Genomic DNA, 20,798 nt, shown 5'->3' with positions numbered 1-20,798 from the left:
CAGTGGCTTGAGATGTTAAGGCCTAACCTATGGAGGTAATGGTTAGTAGGAAATCTATACTGATACAAAAGCCAAAGGAAAGTTTTGATTTTGTTGGGGCAAGGGGCTAACCGGATAAGATTAAAGTTGCTCTGATCATCAAGAATAGTTCTAAAAGTAGGAGGGGGGGGGGGGGGGTCAGAAAGGCTGTGGTAGAGGCTTCTAGTGGAGAAGGTGCCATTGGAGGTTGGGGTGTCTTGGCCCACTGTTGCTAAGGGAAATGGGGTAGGAAGAGATAGTTTGGGTGACATGATCAGGGAGGGAGAAGGATATTTTAGAAATTATCTAAACTTTGGACCAACATACAGAAGAACTAGAAAATGATGAATCTAGTTCTTCTATATGTTGGTACAAAGTTTAGATAACTTCAGTAACAACTGTCGTGGCATAACAAGTTACTCCCTCCGTCTCATTTTACGTGGCACACTTTTCCTTTAAGTCCGTTCAAAAAGAAATGTTAAGATGCTGGTTTGAGTATATCCAGTTTCATATCCATATCTCGTAGATCCTGATTCTTCAATTACATAATACCTCTCAGCAGGTCGGGTGTTTATGGAAGCAGTTAACCAAACTGCAACCACAATCACCCTCTTGGTCACCCCTCCTTGTGAAATTTTACCAAAAAGGTTTATGTGTAGGTGATCATTGCTATGAAGACCACCAATTACCTATTGATCAACCAATATAAAACTGAGAGTTGGAGGACCAAACAACCACCTAGGTGTAGTTGAAAGGTTCCAACCGATGTGATGACGGTTTTAACCACTCTCGACCTTCTCATCACCTTACTATAAATAAAAATAATTGAGCTATAAAATTCACCTTGTATCGTTAATGAAAAAATTTATAACCACACAAATATTTAAGTATTGTTTTAGATCACAAGTTTTAAGTCTTTTTTTAACACCATGTCAAATCAAATGATGCAACATAAAATGGGGTGAGGGTCACTAATGCTATTTGACTAAATGGATGGAGTCCATACATTTTCTAATTAAAGCAAATAGCCGAAAACAAGATCATGTAACAACATTTTGCTGTCAGAGGAAGCTATTCACTATCATTTCTTGCATATTGTAATCTTGATTGTGTTGGAATCAGAGGCGGATCTAGGATTTGGACTTTCTGCATGTCAAGTAAACTTATCGACAGGGGCGGAGTTACTTTTGATGAAGGGTGGTCAGATGCACACCCTTCATCGGAAAATTATGTGGTGAATAGAGATTAAATGTTAATCATAACGAGTGTATATTTAATTTTGCACACTCTTAACATAGCTGAGAATAAAATTTACACATCCTTCGCTGAATTTCCAGCTCCGCCACTGCTTATTGATTAAATTAAGTAAATTATTCATTTTTTGATATATAGGAACCAATTAATTAAAAAAAATAATAATAAAATGACAAAACTTGATCTTGATGAATTAGCTAGTAATCAGTTTCAATTACCAAACGACTATAAGCAAACCCGCTCTTCGACCAACTTAGAACTTCTCGAGCACCCATAATCTCTGTGAACAACACAACGAACTAGGTACTTTATTTTGAAAACCTCATTTGCTCGCAAATAAAAATAAAATTTCCTCTGGCAATGCGTATAGTTGTCAAAATTCTTTTCGTACAAATCACCCAAACGAATTCGGGTCATGGAAGGTGACAGCTTGGCCCAATATTCACCTTTTAGTGGGCCGATCAGTAATTTCACTTCGCAGGAGTTACGTGTAAAACACGCGCGGTATATGTTTGTTTGAGAAAAGTGCAAAAGAAATCCTCGATCTCTTTCTTATTATTCCAAAAACTTGAAAAAGCAAAAGAGTGAAAGCCGATCCAACATTCGCAATTTCTAGGGTTTCTAATTTTTTTTGTAAATCTCAGAGAGAAAGATGAAGCTCACTGTAAAAACTCTCAAAGGCAGTCACTTTGATATTAGGGTTCAGCCTTCTGATACGGTTTGTTTTTGTGTTTTTTATTTTTTGCGTTTTTTTCTGTATAATTTTCTTAATGTTAATATCTGTGGTGTTAGGGCCAGCTTGCGTGCACCTTGAATAAATACATAGGAGTCCTTTCTGTATATAATTTTTGCTTCATTTAATTCAAGTTCCAAATTTTTTGCCTTGATTAATTTTTTCCTTTTGTGTGTTCGTGTACATAATTACGATAATGATAGTGTTGAATGAGCAAAAAGAGGAACAAAAGTATCTTTCTTTTGCGTTTTTGATAATTTTGTCGTGTTTAGAACTTACTGGTTACTACATTGGTTATTTGCTTTGGAGTTGTTTGTGATGTGGTTGTGCCTTAAAAGATGCATGGAAATATGAGGACTTCGTAATTTTATAGAATCCTGGTTGTTTAGATGTGTATGCTTTACTATTTTTTTTTTTATATCACTGGGTTAATTAAAGCTAATTGATTTGTAACTTTGAATGAAAAGAATTCCCTCCATTTCAATTTGTTTTTGTCTGGTTTGGTTTTGACTTGGGGCGGAGTTTAAGAAAGTTTAGAAGACTTTTGAATCTTGTGGTATTAAACATGCCACGTGGTAAGCTACCCTTGTTTTTAAAAAAAAAAAAGTGCCACGTGGAAAGTTAGAATTAGAGAGTTGCCAGACAAGTAAAGAGACATTCTGTCTAAAACGTACTAAAAAGAAAAGTAAGACAATTAAATTGAAACAGCAGGAGTAGTTTTTTGAAGTGGTGCGTGTATAGTTTTTAATAACTTTTTCCGTCAAAGACTTAACACGAAACCATATGTGTTCCCCAGTCCCAAATACTTAAATAGAAATAATCCATCTTTTAGCAGTGGCCAGGTTTTCTGGCGGAAAGGGATGGTGGATTTGATCATCGATGGAATAACCAACTTAGGATTAATCAAGGGTGAAATGGGTGATAGAAGTGGCCGAATCTTAGGAAATTTCGTTTTGGTGCTACTTCATAAATTTTATACCTTCCTCTCACTACCGGTCTCTATCAATGTGTTTTAGTAGATCGGAATCATTTGGATTTTGGGTTCTGTCTTCTACATTCAAAGTGTTCTTATACTTAATGGCTTATAAAATACTGGAGGAGGACCAAATTAAACTTCTGCTGTAAAAAAGTATAGTAGACATAGCATGACGAGGCGTGAATACTTAGTATTTCACTATTTCTTGGGTTCATTTGTGACAATAAGCAATCATCTTCTAATACCAGAAACCTGAAGGACTACGAGAATTCTATGTGATTATATCCATTTAGTAATGTCTGGAATCCAGAAAAAGAAAGAAATGTCAGGAATAGGAAGAGGACTCCAGCTCCTTGAATGGTTTAGTTTGTTTTTTTGCCGCAACAATAAAAATAAACCAACTTGATGATTAATTCTCATGGCTAGTACTCCCATTAGTTCATTCTTGTTTTTAAAAGCTTGGGAAAAAGACATATGAGTCAAACATGCTCCTTCCATTAGCCTCTGACAGAAAAGGTCACCAATGACTGAATGTGCACCACTTCTGTACACTAGGAGGACTATTAGGGCTCCACAAATATACAAGGGACTATTTTGATTCAAAGCCTGAACTTGTGGGACAATTATGTGTTTTAACTCGTTCATATAGCTTCAGAGTGCATTGTATTTATCAAAACCTTACAAGTCTAATTTCTAGATCTCAGATCATGTAATTTTGAGCTATAAATTGTGGGGCTGCTCCTATTTGGTTAGTCATTAAAAGATATTTTCTATGTTATGTAATGGGATAGCTTGTGATTGTAGGTTATGGCAGTCAAGAAAAACATTGAAGATGTACAAGGAAAAGATAATTACCCGTGTGGGCAGCAACTGCTGATTCACAATGGTAAAGTGCTGAAGGATGAAAGTACACTATTGGAAAACAGTGTCTCCGAGGATGGTTTTCTCGTTGTCATGCTCAGCAAGGTATGTCCATAGATCTTTCCATTTACTTGTAGAATTTTTAGCCTATAAGTTTGCACTTTTATTTCCCTCAATTGATTGAGTGTTGATATCTCGAATGCTAAGCCTGAGACTCCAATTGAATGTATTTCTTGATCTTATATCTATTTTATGTGTTCTTTGCAGAGCAAAACTGCTAGCTCAAGTGGGACAACAGCTGCTCAGGTACTATGTTCAAATAATTATTCAGCATTTCATTCAATGGGCAGTTTTTGTTTGTCTGGTTTCTGGTAGTTACTAGTTACCTTCTTAATCTTTCTTTCAGCAGCCAGCTGCTGCAGCAGCAAATCCCACTACTGCACCTGAAGTGATTCTGCCATCACAGTGAGTTGCAACTTCCACCAATTACTATTGTTTATGTTGGATCTGCTCTTTCTGATGATGCAAATGATGTGTAGGGCCTCAAAAGATGTGGTGTCAGCTTCGGATGCTGCGACTGCAAGGTAACAAATCTTGCCTATATATAACAAATCTGTTTCAATTTATTTGCCTTAGTTTGAGTCGGCATGGAGTTTAAGAAAATAAAGGACTTTTGAATCTTGTGGTCTTAAACTAAAGATGTGTGTAATGTACCAAAATGCCATTTGAATCTTATGGTCCTAAATGTGCTATTTTAGATTATGGCTGTAAAGAGTACTTAAATATTGAGAGAAGTTTTTTAACAGACTAAAAAAGAAAGTAAGGTAAACTAATTGAAACGGAAGGAGTATCCTTTTTTGGGTTCTTTTCTATTCCTGTTTCTAACTGGAATTCATGGAGACATTTATTTGATTCCCTTTTGTTAAAAATCCCATATTAGAGGGGAATTAATACACCTTTTGCATTGCTGCAGTCTTCCGACTGATGATTACAGTCAAGCTGCATCAAATCTAGTTGCTGGCAATAATCTCGAGCAAACAATACAACAAATTATGGATATGGGCGGGGGCAGCTGGGACAAAGAGACAGTTACACGTGCACTTCGAGCTGCTTATAACAATCCTGAAAGAGCTGTTGATTACTTATATTCAGTATGTTCCTGGTCTTTCTCACTTAAAAGAGGTGGAAAGCATGTACAAGTTTGCTTGTCTCTAGTGTGCGCTCTGACATGGATTTCTTTTTTAAACAGGGAATTCCTGAAACAGCAGAAGTTGCTGTACCGGTGGCCCGCGGTGGAGTTAATCCTGCTGCTGGGACTACCGCAGCGCCTACTGCTCCTTCTTCTGGCGCTCCTAATTCTGCTCCTTTAAATTTGTTTCCTCAGGTCTTCCATAGCATCCCCTTAATAATATTATTTTGTCTGTCCTCTCCTTCTGTGATTATCTAAATCTGGAGCTATTACAGGAGAACGTTGCTGGTGCTGGCGGTGCTGGTCTTGGATCCCTTGATTTTCTCAGGAATAACCAACAGGTGGGGTTCTGATCATTAGGTTTTCATTTTTGCATTTGTCTCTAGTTCTCGCTTTTGGACTCCTTATTTGGAGTAATGAGATAACCTCACGCCTCTTTCATCATATTCCTAGTCGCGAGTTTATTCTGGCTATTTCCCATGTCTAAGTTGCTCTACATCCTTAAACCTCTGGAACTCATGTTTCTTTTGTTTTTTGTTTCAGTTCCAAGCTTTACGTTCTATGGTTCAAGCTAACCCACAAATTTTACAGGTAGCTGCTGTTCTTCACTATTTTCTTTTGCTTAGTTTCTTGTCTTGTCGTCGTCTAAATGTACAAGTTGGATGTTGTCTTGCAGCCTATGCTTCAGGAACTAGGAAAGCAAAATCCTCAGCTTTTAAGATCTATACAGGAGCACGATCAAGAGTTTCTTCAATTAATCAATGAACCTATGGATGGTTCTGATGGGTTAGTTGCTCACTATTTGCTATTTGCCAAGTTAAGAGTTAGAAGCATTATTTTTATCTATTGTCATGATCTCCTAGCGTTCTCCTTTCCAGTTCAGAAGATATATTTAATTTTCAATTATGTTGTGGTCAAGAAAGGATTTGTCATTTTTGCGGTCCTAATTTCTGTTTTTACTCAAATCTTAGGGAATAAGTGAGAGAAGCTCCGTCTTTGGTTTGAGATTTAATAGTTACTAAGAGGTCAAATCTGCTACATATGATATGAGTTGTTTTGAGTGTTTTTCAATGCCTATGTTTTAGGGACATGTTTGATCAGGCTGAGCAAGAGATTCCCCACACAGTTAGTGTCACTCCAGAAGAGCAGGAGGTGATTGAGCGGGTACGAAACATCACTTTTACCCTTGGCGGCTCTTGCAATTGCAGCAGTTCATGGATATTTGTAATGTTTGGTAACTCACTTGTTTGCTCATTTTGCAGCTGGAAGCAATGGGTTTTGACAGAACTCTCGTCATTGAAGCTTTTTTGGCTTGTGATCGCAATGAGGAACTGGCTGCAAATTATCTGTTGGAGCATGCAGGAGATTACGAAGATTAACTGGCGAAATCCCTTTAGCAGTATTCTTCGGTACACATCGACAGATTTTGAGCTGTTTTTAGTACTCGAGATGGTTTTACTTGAAATTATTGGATCCAATTGATCTTCCCAATTGGGAAGCTTAATTTGTTAGCTTTTCTTTTCAAAATATCCCCCGCTTGTAGGATCAACATGTCATGTTTTCTAGACACGACGTTCTTGGAGAAAATTATATAGTATTAGATTTTAGGACATGCTTCACCTTGATGAAACAGGTGCCCCCCTTTCTCTGCTAACTTTGGTTTATCATTGGAGATGACCAATATCTCAATCGGTGGAATATTCATTGCATCACGCTTAACCATTTAACATTCACTTTGTTTCTAAAAATATTTTCAAAAAAAACCCTTGTAGTTCTTTATTTTAATGTGAAGCGCAACAATGTACAACATGTTCTTTTTGCAGCCACGAAAGAAAATATTGGAGTACTTGTTAGTAAGTTACATGTAAGACCATTTAAGAAATTACAAGTAACAACCATAAACTATGTTACGTCCGCATAATTTTGCATCTGAAATGTACTCCCACTTGGATAAAAACAAGAAGAAAAGCGTTATCCATAGATATATAAGCAAGCACACTTTTATTATCCACACATTTTGCATCTGAAATATTCAATTAAATAAAATCAGCCAACTTCTGTCAATTGCACCAAGTAGTGATGTTCATAAATGAAAAAGTGCTTAGGATTCATCAAAACATAGTTCAAACATACTTATCATATTAGTACTAGTAATGTTCATTCCTTAGATTGCTCAGAAAACCCTGTCCGGAAACAGAATAGGAGCAACCTGAGACCAGATAAACAAAGCTGCAGTTGCCCACCCAGTGACGATCCTGACCCAGACAGATGGCCACCCAACGTCGACTAATTTTCCACTCTCCCCCACAGACGTTGACCAACCTGTTAGAAGCATTGCCGAGTACATACTAGCAAGAGAAAAGATAAGGTGGAAGAAAGAATAGGAGTAAGAGACTGGTTTAGATCTCTCTTTTTCCTCCTCCTCATCGACCTTGTCCAATGGTAGCAAAGGCTTCCCTGAACCTTCAACAAAAGAAAGAGTTCTTTAGAAATGATCCACACATTAGCTGATCATACTTTTCTCATATATATGGAAATGATACTGTTTCTATCAGTTACTCTTGGTACAGGAGGAAATATTGAATGCAGCCAATATGCAAAAACTTGGTAGTGAAAGAATACACCAGCAACTTGATTCACAATAACAAAATGCTCCAACAAATCAAGTGACAAGAGGGCATAACTGATTTACAAAGAGATCCCAACTCTAAACATATCTATAGGATCAACTAATTGCTAAACTATAGAATAGGTTAGAGTAACTTCCAAAGAACAATATAAAATATACCAACACAACCAAGCCTAGAACAAGTATAAGCCACCAGATAAAGATGGACAATGAAAGGTAAAATCAGAGTCCAATAAACTGACGCACTATTAAATCATCACATAAGTCCAGCTCTATCAAATGACAGCAAATTTAATTGACCATATAAAGATTCAGGACTATTATCAGGTTTTGAGGACAGAGTTTGAGGAACATAACATACACAGTTCCTACCAGTGAGAATGAAAGAGCTGTAACATCTTCTCAAAAAAAGAATGAAAGAGCTGTAACAACATCTTAATACAGTGAAGCCATACGAAATAGGGGAAACTAACCTGCACGTGGTGAGCTTGGAGGAGAAAGGAGAGTTGTAGATGAGCCAGCACGAACAGCAGAGTAGACAACAGATAGAACTGTCGTTAGCAACCCCAATGCAAGTGTACCACTGGAAACAGCCTTCGAGTGCTTATGCAGACCATTGCACTCATAATCCCTGGGTTCACTTGCAAGTGCGCTGTAGCAAAGGTATGTACAGTACAGAGATAAAACTGATGCAGGTAAAATACTTCCACCCACCTGCATTGAGAAAATTTGATCTCAGAGAAAAGAAAAAGATCTCGATTATGGAACTCATATTCTGACAAAAATAATGGCAGTTATCTTCGACGTGAGACAAATATTTCATGCTCAACAGCTGGCCATTCAGCGGCGAGCTTAAATATCTCAAAATAAACAGATCATGAGCACAGATTGAAATAACCTATTCTTCTCTTTCAATAGAAACTCGGACCTAATGTGTCTGGATGATTTAACCGTCAAACAGGTATTCTTTTCCCATGCATCAAATAATGGCAAAAGGTTGCACCTCCAGGAGAAACATTTTAATATCAAACCAAACTTACTACAACTTTAGTAGGAGTTTATGTTATTCATTGGGAATGGGTGAGTTGGGGAAGGAGACTTTTAGCTACCGAGATGGTTCTGAAGGAGTTGCCTGGAAAGGTTGCATCATCTCAACACAAAGATTTAGGAATACACCAAGCTATGAGTTATTCAAGAGCGAAGTATTGACAAATGGCAAGAGTTAGCAGCTAAATGTGCTCATTTAAGCAACTCAACTTAGGCAATACATTTAGGGTGATTCTTCAAAATTAAAGTGGTTTCCTTACAAAACAATGTTACATGAACATGAAGGGTGTGGTCGGCATGGAGGAAACTATTCAAAAAATATTTTCGAATTTTTCCAAGCATGATTGGTCAAAACTCAAAATTTGGAAAACATTTCTCTAGGAAAACAAGTTCCTTATAATGAGGAAAATGACTTCCCTAATAAAGTAGGGAAAACAAGCTCCACAAGTGACATTCGGGTTCATTGCCGCCTCCCACCATCCAATGAACCCCAATCCAACCCCATGGTAATATGCTAGATTACAAATAATGTTCTGGGATAATTTTTTTTTTTCTTACTCACCAAACACCAAAAAATAAGTACGAAACCCACTTGTTATCCAAGCAAACATTTTCTAGGAGAATATCTGCCACGGAAAACATTTTCCTCCATACCAAACACACCCCAAAACGAAAAAGCAGACAAGCCTGCTATTTTGAAATACTCTCCAGCTTCAGATAAAAGAAGCTGCTCTAAAGATTTAGGACCAAGATTATACCCTGAAAACACAAGCACAATATGCCAAATTTTTTCAACAAATGACTTAAAAGTTTTGAGATTTTGAAAGAAACACATGAGACACCACTTTATTTGAAACTTAAGTCTTCCTCATCATTGAAACTAGCAATAAATCTAACTGTTCTAGTCAAATTACTCAGAAATAAACATTTACTCTAAGATTTAGAGAAGCATAAAAAAATATTCACGAGAAGACCTACTTGAAGACATGCTCAAAAATGCTATCATGGAGAGATATAATGCAGCATATGTTAGCATAAAGCAGAGTTCTCTAGGTTTCACGCTTTGCAGTAAACTCAACTACCAAATTTACAGATCTGCTTTTTCCAGTATGCTGCATTTGCAGTATTGCAATCATCACATATAGAGGTAACAGATGAGAAAAGCAAATGCATGTTTATAGAGGGGCATGTTTGCCAGCAAAATATAGGGCTAACAAAAGTTTCAAGGAAAAGGAAGTATTGTACAACAAACAAAGAAATAAATGTACAAAACCTACCGCTGGATGCAGCGTAACAACGGCAAAGACGAAGATCAATATAAGGGTCATCACTATAAAGAAAGTGTTAAGCCCACAGTCCTGTCCAGATGGAGTGAAAAAGTGGAAGAGCAGTCCGTTGAAGGCAAAGCTAATCACATAACATCCAAGGGAAACAAGCAGCAATGCCACATACCTGTAAAACAACAAATCCAAGCAAGAGCCCGAAGAGAGATTAGAGACAGGAGGATACAGAGAACAGACAAAAGAACTACGCAAAACATGATAAAACTAACCAGAACTGCTCATCATATCCCACCCATTTGTCATTCCAACTATGCACAAAATCCAACAAGAGCACAACTTGCACAAGGAGAAATAGTCCAGAACCAAACTTGGAAATTGTCTCTGTATTCACAAACAAATACTCATGTGGAACTTCTCAGAAAAAATACTCTGGTGCAAATCCACGTGTATGGGAAATGGAGTTTGAAACTTTGTATAATAGTTTAACACATCAATTTCAAAAGGAATCTAAGAAAAAATAGCTCATCTTACCATAGAAGCTGATGATTCCATTTGGCAGGAAAAACATAAATATTACCATGAGGCACCAGCAAATGATTTTCATCATCCAACCACCATGGTGCATACTGTCACGTGGGTCTTTCTGGTTCTTTACACCAATCATTAAGATTGCTAAGATAGTGAAAAATAGGAAGTTCCCCAAGCTAACCCGAAGCACAGCATCTGTTTCAAACCACTCTCTATTTGGTGTTGAGTGAAAGCTATTAATCCCTGCAATATAATCAATGTGTAAGGATTCTTGGAAGATTAGACAAGCCACTAGGAGTTAAACTACAATATCAGCCAAACTATATAACAATAATGGTAGTGGACTTAAGGCGATACCAATAAGCTCACAATATCAACTCAATGAGTTAACAGGGGTTGAACGGGACATTAGGGAGTGAGAAAGAGACACACACACGTGCACAATCATTTCAGGCTATTACTCAATGATCAGACATTAGCACAAAAAGTACAGCTTGCCAGAGCTTCACTATAGCTAAACAAATAATTGAAGACCCGCGAACTCAATACCAGGAAAAAATCAGGAAGCAAAGCCATCAAGCCAGAGGAGTTTCTGGCCATTTTCGTCCATTAAACATGCAAATTCCCTTTTACCTTCATTTATTTTTAAAAAAAAAAGTTTCACCATAGGTTAACAAACGACAAACTAGCTCTGTTTTACGTTTTTATTTTTAACTTCTTGACTTCTAGAATCCTTACCAGCATGGGAACTGGCCATTATAACCTTTGACGAAGACACCCCGAAGAAATTGCTCTAGTTTTTATCACCTTGCTTTCATTACTTCTCAATGAAGATAACACTGTTAGATGGCAAATTAATTATAACAGCTCTTCTGCTTCAAATGTTACCTAAGCTTGCAGATGCACAAACTATGTGCCTTTTTCCATTCTTCTTCATCTTATAACATTCCTAAATGCAATTGACAGTTTGCATTGCCCTTATCATTACGGCATAAGGCCACTTTTCCAGGTCGAATCGACATGACTGAGAATCAAATCATGGACTGACTTGTTCTACCAATTCAAAAAGTTATCTAGCCCGAAAATAAAGAAATTTTGATTAGTTGAGGCTGCTACAATTTGATTTGGTATTTCATAGTTTAAAATGAGTATTGACTACATTCCGGTAATGTCACTAACTTGCCGAATTAAAGAGATAGCTCACTCTAGAAAGTTTGGGTACTGCATTAGATGAAGATGCTTGAAGCCAATCTCACAAGAGGTAAACATAACAATTAGTCATTTATATATCAGAGGAACAAAGTTAGATTTGAATTTAAAATGAACACTGGAAGGAGAGCGGGGGAAGGAGAGTGGGCTGATAGTTCCAATAGGAGGAGACAAAGAGAGGTCCTTGATTCAAGGTCATTGCCTTAATCAATGAAGGAAATTACATCCCTGCCTCTTTTCCAACTCGAGTTGCCACTGACAGGTTCAGTTCAAATTTGACTGTTTAACAGTCATGCCTTTTCTGGACCGCTTTGGACTGTTTTTCTTGAGCCTGAGGGTCTATCGGAAACAGCCTCTCTACCTCTGAGGTAGGGTAAGGTCTGGGTACACTCCAACCTCCAAAGACTGCACTTTGAGAGTGCGGGACTACGCTGGGTATGTTGCTGTTGTGCATTAGTTTAAGGACCATTTAAGCCCGCAATAGTTATAATAATTAGGACCAGCCAAGGAGTCAGAAGAAGTGATCTTAAACTAGCAAGACGAAATTTCCAAACATTCAAAGGTAAAAACACAGAAAATGACTGTCATAGAAGAAATATCTGACAAGTAAAAAAGCTCATTTTATCACAATTGAAAAGAAAAAAACAAAATCTTACATGGTATTTTCTCCATTAGAGGAGCAGCAACCTCCCTAAGAATCCACGACACAATGAGCGACAAAGCAAAAAGACCACAATAAGCAATCCTAGCAGAACGTCGGCTGATCCCCGACACTACCGTACGGCAAGCATCACAAGCACACGCCGCACAGCATGAGGCAAGGCAAGAAGCTGCCCACATTTTCACCAAATTCTAGCTCCTCTTCAACAATTGTCCAATAGAAACCCCTGAAATCCCAAAATTAAACCTTTATCATCCTTTTTCACTTTTTCTTACCCTCCTTTACACGCAAGAAAATAAAAATTCCCATCGATCAATAAATAAATTGAACCACAATTATTATCATTAAAACAATTTCAATCATCAATTATTGTGATTATAGTACTCTTTTACACAGTTTTCACAAAAAAATTATAACTCCATACCTGAATTCAGGATCAAAACTAAACTATTAGACTCTCGAAATTCGAACGGTGTCACATAAAATTGAGACAGGAGTAGTAATAATGAAGAGAGATACAAGTAAATTAACGAAGAAGATCGACCATCTTTATAGTAAACCCTAAGTACAATAATTAAGAAAAGCGACAAAGGAACCATTATCAATAATCAATAATTGTGTTAATAGTAAGGAAGAGAAAGTCAATCGGATGATTTACCGAGAGCTTGCTACGCCGGAGAAAAGAGAAGACGATGATCGCGATTCGCAAAACGAGTACCAATAACAAAAAGTATAAAGGAAGGATGAAGATGCCTCTTTGTTGTCTTGGATGACGAATGTTCTTTGTTTGGGGGCTCCACGCGGAGGGAATTGCAAAGATAGCCACTTTGCGGTTCCTATTTAAGACATAGCCGCATATGATCAATCTTTGCATGTTTAGCCTCTCAAAGATGTAACTTTAAATAGTAATAAATAAATATTAAACATAACTTTAAAATTGAAAACATTGATAATATATGCTCTAGTCTTCATCCTTATTGAGTATTGTCATGGCGGCGGAGCTAACTTCGGATAGGAATCATCCAAATCCCTTTCGATGAAAAATTATATATTATATATATGATTAAAATTATATATATAGTTCGTATATTCACTTATGAATAGAGGCGGATCCAGAATTCGGACTCTTCGGGTGCCAAACAAATTTAACAATGAATGCGAAGAAAGGTAACCGGTGAGACTGAGATCGTGACCTTTGCTGGCGACACTAAAAAATTCGGCGGTAGCAGCAACAACTATAAAAAAAAAAAAAAAACACAGAGCAATGATGATTTGAGAATTGAGATTTAAGAGAAATAGAGTTTTTTTTTTTAAATTTGAGGAGAGAATAAAATTATACATTTTTAAAAAAAATATAACTATTAATATTTGAAAAATAAAAGATAAATTCAATATAATTATTAATTAATATTTAAAAAAAATTCAAAACTTTAATCTCAGTAATTCATATTCTCAAAATATGTGAAATTGATAGATATTACAAGAGTATCTCTTTGCAATCATGGTGTGATTTTTTGTGTAAATATCGATGAAAATTCATGGATCTTCACATTTTCACTGTTAGCTTTGAATTTCTTCGAGTCGTAAAGTCCTTGTCCTTCCACGTCTATCGTGAAATTTTCATATCCACTAGTAGCTCTCATCTCCTTAGCTACTCCATCTTTTGTTATCTCAAAGGCGAACTATCAAAAATCACGTGCAGTAACGTGTACTTTATTTTCTGTTGATAATAAAGATCTAACGTGTTCGTTCAGAGAATATTTTCTTTGTAAGAAACTTTAACGACCACATTCTTCCAGCCGACTTCACGAGGAATGAGAATCTCAACGACGAAAATGATAGTCTAAGTTTTGAGCAGAAAGGGATGTATAATAAGTATGAATGGATGGTGAAATTAAAAGTTGTAATTGCTTCAGCTGAAAATTGGGGTTGTAGGCTATGGCTTCACTTTAGCGGCTAAAATTAAAGGGAATAAATATAAAATGGTTGTCAGCGAAGGTCGAATCTGCGACCTAAGATAAAGAAATTTGACGCTGCTCTATCACTCATACCAAACAACATTTTAATATCTTGGGTGACATGTTTATTATTTGACTATATCCATCTCTCTCTATATATAGAGCTTCCGTCGAAGTTTGCGGGTGGCGTAGCACATCAATTTGATTTTAATTTATCTTTTATGACATTTGAAATTTAAGGCATGCTTCTTCAAGATTTTGCAACAATAAATAATGATTTTTGTATGATAGATTATTTCACTTTGTTAGGTGTTATATACAGGGGCTACTAAATATTATATATAGCCTTCATCCCACTACTAATTTACTGTGTTTACAAATTTAAAGAGACCATGTTGTATAATTATTAGTGGAAGGTTTTGCAATTCTACCAAATACGGATATCTCATTTTTTTTTAACGAGATTCAAATTTATTGTGGGATAATTTATATCTATCTAACAATATAACTTTTGACTTGTTCCTCCAATACAATAATCCAACAATGTCGTACAATCTAAACAATCCTAAATTAGTTAAAAAGTACAAAATTTCATTGAAAGAACACTTTCCTTCGGCATAAAAATACTCCACTTTGTAGTGAATAAGTTGAAGACTTGAAATGTCTTTCTTTCTCTCAACTTCCTATTTCACCATTCTAAACTATCTACACACTACAATAATTTTTCATGCTTTTTATTATTCATTTATTCTCAACTTCTTTATATATAGTTGTAGGATTTCTTCCACAATAAATGTAAAGAATGTGGATAATCATTTGATGATTAGTGGAATAATCAGTACTCCCTCCGTTCCATTTTATCCGTCTCAAATTGGGATAACATAGTTATTAAGAAAATAATGATTGGTAATATAACTTTATCATTTTGCCCCTCTTAATTGTTATTAGTTCCAATATTGATAGATGACTAATAACAAGGAGTAATCAATTACACTGAGGGTATAATGGAAAAAAAAAATTGTTTTGTCTTGATAAATAGAAAAGAACAGGTAAAATGAGATATTAAATTAGGAAATTTGAAACGGGTAAAATGGGACGGAAGGAGTAGAAGATAATGAGAAGAACACATTACTCTAATTACATGAGTTATAAAAAATTATGATATCATGTTGTCCACTTTATGCCTACTAATATATGAATCCAATACACCAACAAATTATAGCCTATAAACTGTGATATTAAAATAAGATGTCAATGATCCCATTGATAAAATAAAATGTTTCTATATTTTTTTGTTCTTTTCGAATTCAACTTATAAAATTGCACCATTTATAATATTGCTATTGTTTTTGCCAATAATCACATCTTGTAAGATGACATTCAGATATCAACACTAACCTTTTGAAAAGACTACTTAACACTCTAATTTAGCAAAGCACAGGGATGCCTTGCCTTCTAATTTACCATTTGAGATGTTTTATCTACTAATCCAAATGGCTTTTGCCACGTCACCACTTTTTCCTCAAACATTTTGATCAATCAATATTAGCTAAGCTAAAATTACGCCGGCTAATAATATGCATAAATCGCTTTCAACTTCATTTACGTAAACATAAGTGAGGCAAGTTTCTTCGTTTGGTTTTCTTATGTTTCTGGTATGCCTTTTCCCCCCAATACGTGGAATAACAATAGTTTTATTCTATTGAAGTCCCAAAAATATAACTGCATGTAATTTAATGTCTTACATTATTTTGTACTAACAAATTTAAATAAATTAGAAGATAAATATATCTCCTAAAGATAAAATTAAATTTGGAGATTTGTTGATAAATTAACCGAAATTAATCATGCATCAATATGTGTTTACACACGATGCTGGATAATTAGTCCCAAGTCTAGACTTAAAAAATAGTAATTGTAATTTCCTTTGCTTATACATAATGTATGACAAATGTACAACAAAAAAAAAATAATAATATTCTCTTCGTATCATTTTAACTATCGCTTCCATTTAAAAATATTGTCTCAAAATAAATACTCTATCACTTTAAGAATTGACTATATCCTTAATATTAAAGTGCTAATCCTCTTTAACATTGTTCATTTTTGTAAAAAGAAAAATTCTAATAAATGACATTAAACTTATTGTATGTTATTCTTTTAATGGGCATGAAAAAAAAAAACAATAATTAAAATAAAATGAAATAAAGGGCAATGTTAACCATCAATGCTTACCGAGTATTGACTCTAGATTTATCAAAATTCTAGAAGATGTAAAAATTATGATAGAAAATTCTATCATAACTCTAGTAAAAAGATCATTTTTTTTTCTCGAAATAAAAGATAAAAATATATTTATTGAGTATTAACTCTATATTTATTATAATTCTAGAAGGTGCAAAAATTAAGATGGAAAATTCAATCATAAATCTCGCAAAAAAGTCAAATTATGTTCTCAAAATAGAGGAGAGATAAAAAAAATCAAATTAGTATTATTTATTTTAAGGATACATGGAGCTCACCACGAAGATCCGACCCTTGGATCATCCAAGCGTCAAAATATAAAAGGCTAAAGCTTCACCAAAAAAATCCGAAAACACATTACAATTATAAAGTGCCCATTTCTTCTACGCGTTACATCCCAATTTTTTTTTTTTTTTCTCCTTTTCTCTATGCTCTTTACATCGACGAAGTTCGTGGCCGCTCCGTGTTGTCGCCGGCGCCTCTCCTTCCATTGACGGAGCTCCGACTCGTACATTTCCGGCGATTTACTGTTTTACTCCGATCGATTTGACGGCTGTTGTCGTTCAATTTTTGTTCTATTGTAAGTATCATCCTTTTCGTTTTTGGATCTCTATGATGTGTGTATGTGTTTCTGTTAACTGGCATTGATGCATGCTCTGCGGATGTTCTTGCAGATCTGATGTGCGTTTGTTGTTGTTTTTTCTTCTTTCGTCGGAATATTTTTGAGCTATCGATTAATTTGATTATCTGCTTGCTAATCAATTAGCAATTTCGGAACATTTGATTTTAGGTTTTGAGTTGTTCGATTGACAAACACGATTTTAGGTATGGTACATTGAATTGAGATCCATGTGATTATAGTGATCCTGTGGAATTAAGGTTACATGATTTAGGGAAATTTTGTCCTGCATTTGGAGATAAATATGTGAACTCCTAAATGAGTTGGAAAGTTATGATTATGAGATGTGCAGGAGTAATTGCTTCATAATTTGCACAAGCAAAGGGGTAAAGGTGTGTTTACAATTAAACCTTTAATGTGAACATATTTGAAGTCTCTGTTAATAATACTTTACATGCATTGCAATAAGTTAGCTGTAATTTCTGTTCTACTGTCTTATAGAACCAACTGGCTGAATTACTGATGGAGAACATGTTATATGCATGTTTGAATTTCTGTAATTGGGTTCATTGCTTCTCAAACATAGAGAGAGATGTTGTTTAAAGTTTCTCAAAAGGGAGTGATTGATCTTGGCTGGCCTAAGTCAGCAATTCAAAGTTGGTCTTTGCATTGGCATGATGGCATCTGTTAGACCTTTGTTTTTGTTTGCCTTAATGGTTCCATCATGCACTGCTATCATCTAAGCATACATAAACTGGTGAAGGTTGTAATGATGGGGTCATGGGGTAAGAATCTCTGAGTCATTTCCGTAATTTGACAGTGATGCCACTTCAGTCCAAGTAGCTACAGGGGTCACTGTAGATGCTATGTAAGATTCACCTAATTCCTATATAATCTCAGTTATAAACATTATTTCTGGATAGGGATGGCTTCATTTGAACATTTTGTTGGTGCTGTTGAATCCGTTTGCGAACTCTCAGCTACTATAGTGTTAGTTTATTCTTGGCCAGCACATTCTTCTTTTTATATTGATTAGTGCGATGGTATTGCTTCATTTGATGTATTTGGGCATGTTAATGAACCCCTCTCCCTTCCTTTAAAATAGATGATGTTGGAACTACACTTGGGAAAATAGATCTTGAACCAAGTTAAATACAAATGAATTTCATATGGAACGTGTTATTGTTAAGAGTGACCGAAAGCTAATAGAGCAAATAATGATCTTTCATCCTGTCACTGACTCGCTTCTCCCCATTGTTATTCTTCCTTGTTTTGTACCCCACATATCTATCTTTCCCCTGCTCTCACTGCATATACAAAAAATTAGCACATGTAACCAGTTTTGGTATAAGAACGATGAAAGACATCAGCATGCCTATTTGTTTTTCAGCTTTTGTATTTCCCATTACTTCAACCATCACCATTTCTGTAATTTCTGCTATGCCATAAATTATTCATTCTGTTTTAGTCATTATATTACAACTCACTTGTATTGTCTACATATGTTGGGGGTTGCTAGAAATGAATCCTACCGGGCAGTTGTATAAGTGACACTTATTATGTTGTTTTTCTGCACTCTTATCCCACACTCTGTTCTCTTCCTCCACTCATGTTGTTATTTGGGGTCAGTGTCATTGGATGTGGATTTTCACTTATGTCTGCAAGTCGGCGAACACTTGTAGCTGAATTATACTTTTTCCGACACTCGTAATATTTACCATATTGAATTGGCGGTAGGTGCAGGAACTGTGGTTGGCTGCTAAAGATTAGCTGTTTAAGTTATGGCTCTGGATAGCGTAATAACTTCTCCTCATAGGAGGTCGCAGTCACAGACAGCATTTTCATCTACCGATCAAAAGAAGAATCAATACTCACGAAGTAATGAGCTTGGGAGCTGTTCAACAGTACTTGAGCGCCACCGGTTCCTTCTAACTGCACTTGGCCTCCTAGCTTTTCTCTGCACTATCTATCTTTACTTTGCAGTCACTCTAGGGGCTGGTGATGCCTGTTCTGGCTTGACAGGGACTCAAAAAACAGCATGTTATGTGGAGCACGGGAAAGCACACATGAGCAAAGGAAAACTTAAGTTCTTTTAGTAAAGTAATAGCTGCTGGCTAATATTTTAGTATATGATATTTCTTTTTCTTCCGAGAGGCAGAAAGCGCTATCCAAGTGTTTCTGTAGGTTCTTTGGGTCTATTGGGTGATCATTAGTTTGATTGTATTCTTGAAAATGTGTAATTTGGTTCCGGGCATCCGTGAATAGTTCTCCCTATTGGGATGAACTCAACTCATGGATGTTAGCAAGGTCCGGCCGACTGTTCAAGTTGCATTTCTTGTGGACAATGAACCTGAAAGACAATGTGATTATGAATGTATGTTGAAGGTAGCTTTATTAGGTGGAATTGAAAAAAGAAGTTAATAGCAAATTATCATTCTTTGAGACTTCTAGTACCCCGTGGTCGACAGCTTGTATGTCTTACTTTTGACATCACTCCATCCTTTGCTTGTGAGTTAGGCTTTTATAAATACGTGCACCTACTTTTTCGTCCGGTCAAAAGTTCTTGTAATTATTAACGTGTCATGACTTGTGCCCTTCTGGATGTCATCATCAGTGGTTCATCGACTCTTGCATGTGACAGATGGGTCGTATTTCCTAGGGAGCTTGGGACTGTGAAGTTGAATCTTAGAGGTCTTTGCTAAATTTTATACTACAATCGACAAGCAATCTAACGCTAAACCCCGTAAAAGCTGTAAAGATTTCTGGCTTGCTTGATGGTAACTCGTCCAGGACTTTCTCCAAAGGTGATGCTGTGTTATTCTTAGATACTGAAATACAATGGTGCATATATTTCTCGGAAAATTTCTCTCCTAAGAAGGCCAATTCGAAACAAGCAATAAAGACTCCTCCTCGATACCTTCGGGGCGTGTGTAACCTTGGAAAATTCCCTAGCGTAAAACCATACTCCCCACTGGTCGTCTATCTTGATGGCTATTCAATGCCAGGTTAAATTGGACAAACAACTACCTACCCTTAACGGGTACAGTACATGTGAAAAGTAGCAACTTAAATAGGTAGTAGTTCGTTTCGAATTTCGTACATGTGAAAGGAGCAACTTAAATAGGTAGTAGTTCATTCCTAATTTCACTTGGTAGGTAAAGTGCATGGATCTTGATTTTTCGGTCACTATTTTAACTTGCATCAGCTTTTAAAAGTTTTTTCTTTAAAAAAAAAAAAAAAATTTATATTAACTTTAAGATTATTTTGAACATACCGATGTCCTGAGTTAGTCTTGCTCGGTTTGATTAAGATCAAGAAAATGACTAAAGTTAGACAGAAATGATTGAACTTAAGTTATATTTGCCTGAACTTTAACTATATGAAACCAGTTAGACTTTGTTAAAACTAACTTGAGATGTTGTATTAGAGGTTTCATATAGTTGAACTTCAGGTACATGTGACTTAAGTTGAACGTTTAGTTGGGTAATAAGTTATTCGATAATTACTAATTTCGGAATTAGTTATTCCATCCTTAATAAAAAATAAAAATAATACTATAATTTCGGGATGAGTTATCCTATGAATTTTA

The 20,798-nt window shown here is 35.8% G+C and overlaps 3 protein-coding genes across 6 annotated transcripts; 2 read left to right on the top strand and 1 right to left on the bottom strand.

The window, feature by feature from the left end:
* Positions 1-1,619: 1,619 nt before the first annotated feature.
* On the top strand, positions 1,620-6,641 carry LOC107862069 (ubiquitin receptor RAD23b). 2 transcript variants are annotated; one of them, XM_016707514.2, is made up of 12 exons: positions 1,620-1,990; positions 3,786-3,947; positions 4,110-4,148; positions 4,252-4,307; positions 4,382-4,426; positions 4,816-4,993; positions 5,092-5,226; positions 5,307-5,372; positions 5,575-5,622; positions 5,708-5,817; positions 6,117-6,195; positions 6,294-6,641. In XM_016707514.2, the coding sequence occupies exons 1-12, from the start codon at positions 1,925-1,927 to the stop codon at positions 6,408-6,410; spliced, it is 1,101 nt and encodes a 366-aa protein (XP_016563000.1). In that variant the 5' UTR covers positions 1,620-1,924; the 3' UTR covers positions 6,411-6,641. The 2 variants fall into 2 exon arrangements, with proteins under 2 accessions (XP_016563000.1, XP_016562999.1); XM_016707513.2 differs by having other exon boundaries at positions 1,683-1,990; positions 4,249-4,307.
* Positions 6,642-7,015: 374 nt separating this feature from the next.
* On the bottom strand, positions 7,016-13,330 carry LOC107862068 (probable serine incorporator). Of its 2 annotated transcripts, none has more exons than XM_016707510.2 (7): positions 13,047-13,330; positions 12,384-12,614; positions 10,522-10,761; positions 10,260-10,371; positions 9,985-10,159; positions 8,134-8,374; positions 7,016-7,494 (listed from the first exon to the last, which is right to left on the bottom strand). In XM_016707510.2, the coding sequence occupies exons 2-7, from the start codon at positions 12,565-12,567 to the stop codon at positions 7,205-7,207; spliced, it is 1,242 nt and encodes a 413-aa protein (XP_016562996.1). In that variant the 5' UTR covers positions 12,568-12,614; positions 13,047-13,330; the 3' UTR covers positions 7,016-7,204. The 2 variants fall into 2 exon arrangements, with proteins under 2 accessions (XP_016562996.1, XP_016562997.1); XM_016707511.2 differs by having other exon boundaries at positions 7,016-7,488; positions 13,047-13,255.
* A 3,449-nt stretch (positions 13,331-16,779) lies between these two features.
* Positions 16,780-19,653, top strand: LOC107862067. Of its 2 annotated transcripts, none has more exons than XR_007053941.1 (2): positions 16,780-17,170; positions 18,947-19,653. XR_007053941.1 is itself a non-coding variant. In XM_016707508.2 (2 exons), exon 2 carries the CDS (start codon positions 18,991-18,993, stop codon positions 19,303-19,305), a length of 315 nt encoding a protein of 104 aa, XP_016562994.1. In that variant the 5' UTR covers positions 16,930-17,170; positions 18,953-18,990; the 3' UTR covers positions 19,306-19,653. The 2 variants fall into 2 exon arrangements, 1 of the variants encoding a protein (XP_016562994.1); XM_016707508.2 differs by having other exon boundaries at positions 16,930-17,170; positions 18,953-19,653.
* Positions 19,654-20,798: the final 1,145 nt, after the last annotated feature.

Source organism: Capsicum annuum, chromosome 3 (assembly GCF_002878395.1).
Source record: "Capsicum annuum cultivar UCD-10X-F1 chromosome 3, UCD10Xv1.1, whole genome shotgun sequence".
Lineage (NCBI taxonomy): Eukaryota > Viridiplantae > Streptophyta > Magnoliopsida > Solanales > Solanaceae > Capsicum > Capsicum annuum.
The sequence above is the reverse complement of the archived record's forward strand: the minus strand, read 5'-3'. Positions and strand labels throughout refer to the sequence as shown.

What these genes read in the sequence shown, in the direction of transcription:
- LOC107862068 (XM_016707510.2), bottom strand. Translation starts at nt 12,567, where the DNA reads ATGTGGGCAGCTTCTTGCCTTGCCTCATGCTGTGCGGCGTGTGCTTGT. An exon ending in GGATATGATGAGCAGTTCTG is followed by an intron (nt 10,160 to 10,259) that starts GTTAGTTTTATC and finishes GTTGTTTTACAG; the next exon opens with GTATGTGGCATTGCTGCTTG. An exon ending in TCCAAGCTCACCACGTGCAG is followed by an intron (nt 7,495 to 8,133) that starts GTTAGTTTCCCC and finishes CTTTTGTTGAAG; the next exon opens with GTTCAGGGAAGCCTTTGCTA.
- LOC107862067 (XM_016707508.2), top strand. Translation starts at nt 18,991, where the DNA reads ATGGCTCTGGATAGCGTAATAACTTCTCCTCATAGGAGGTCGCAGTCA.
- LOC107862069 (XM_016707513.2), top strand. Translation starts at nt 1,925, where the DNA reads ATGAAGCTCACTGTAAAAACTCTCAAAGGCAGTCACTTTGATATTAGG. An exon ending in TCGGATGCTGCGACTGCAAG is followed by an intron (nt 4,427 to 4,815) that starts GTAACAAATCTT and finishes GCATTGCTGCAG; the next exon opens with TCTTCCGACTGATGATTACA. An exon ending in CTGTTGATTACTTATATTCA is followed by an intron (nt 4,994 to 5,091) that starts GTATGTTCCTGG and finishes TTTTTTAAACAG; the next exon opens with GGAATTCCTGAAACAGCAGA.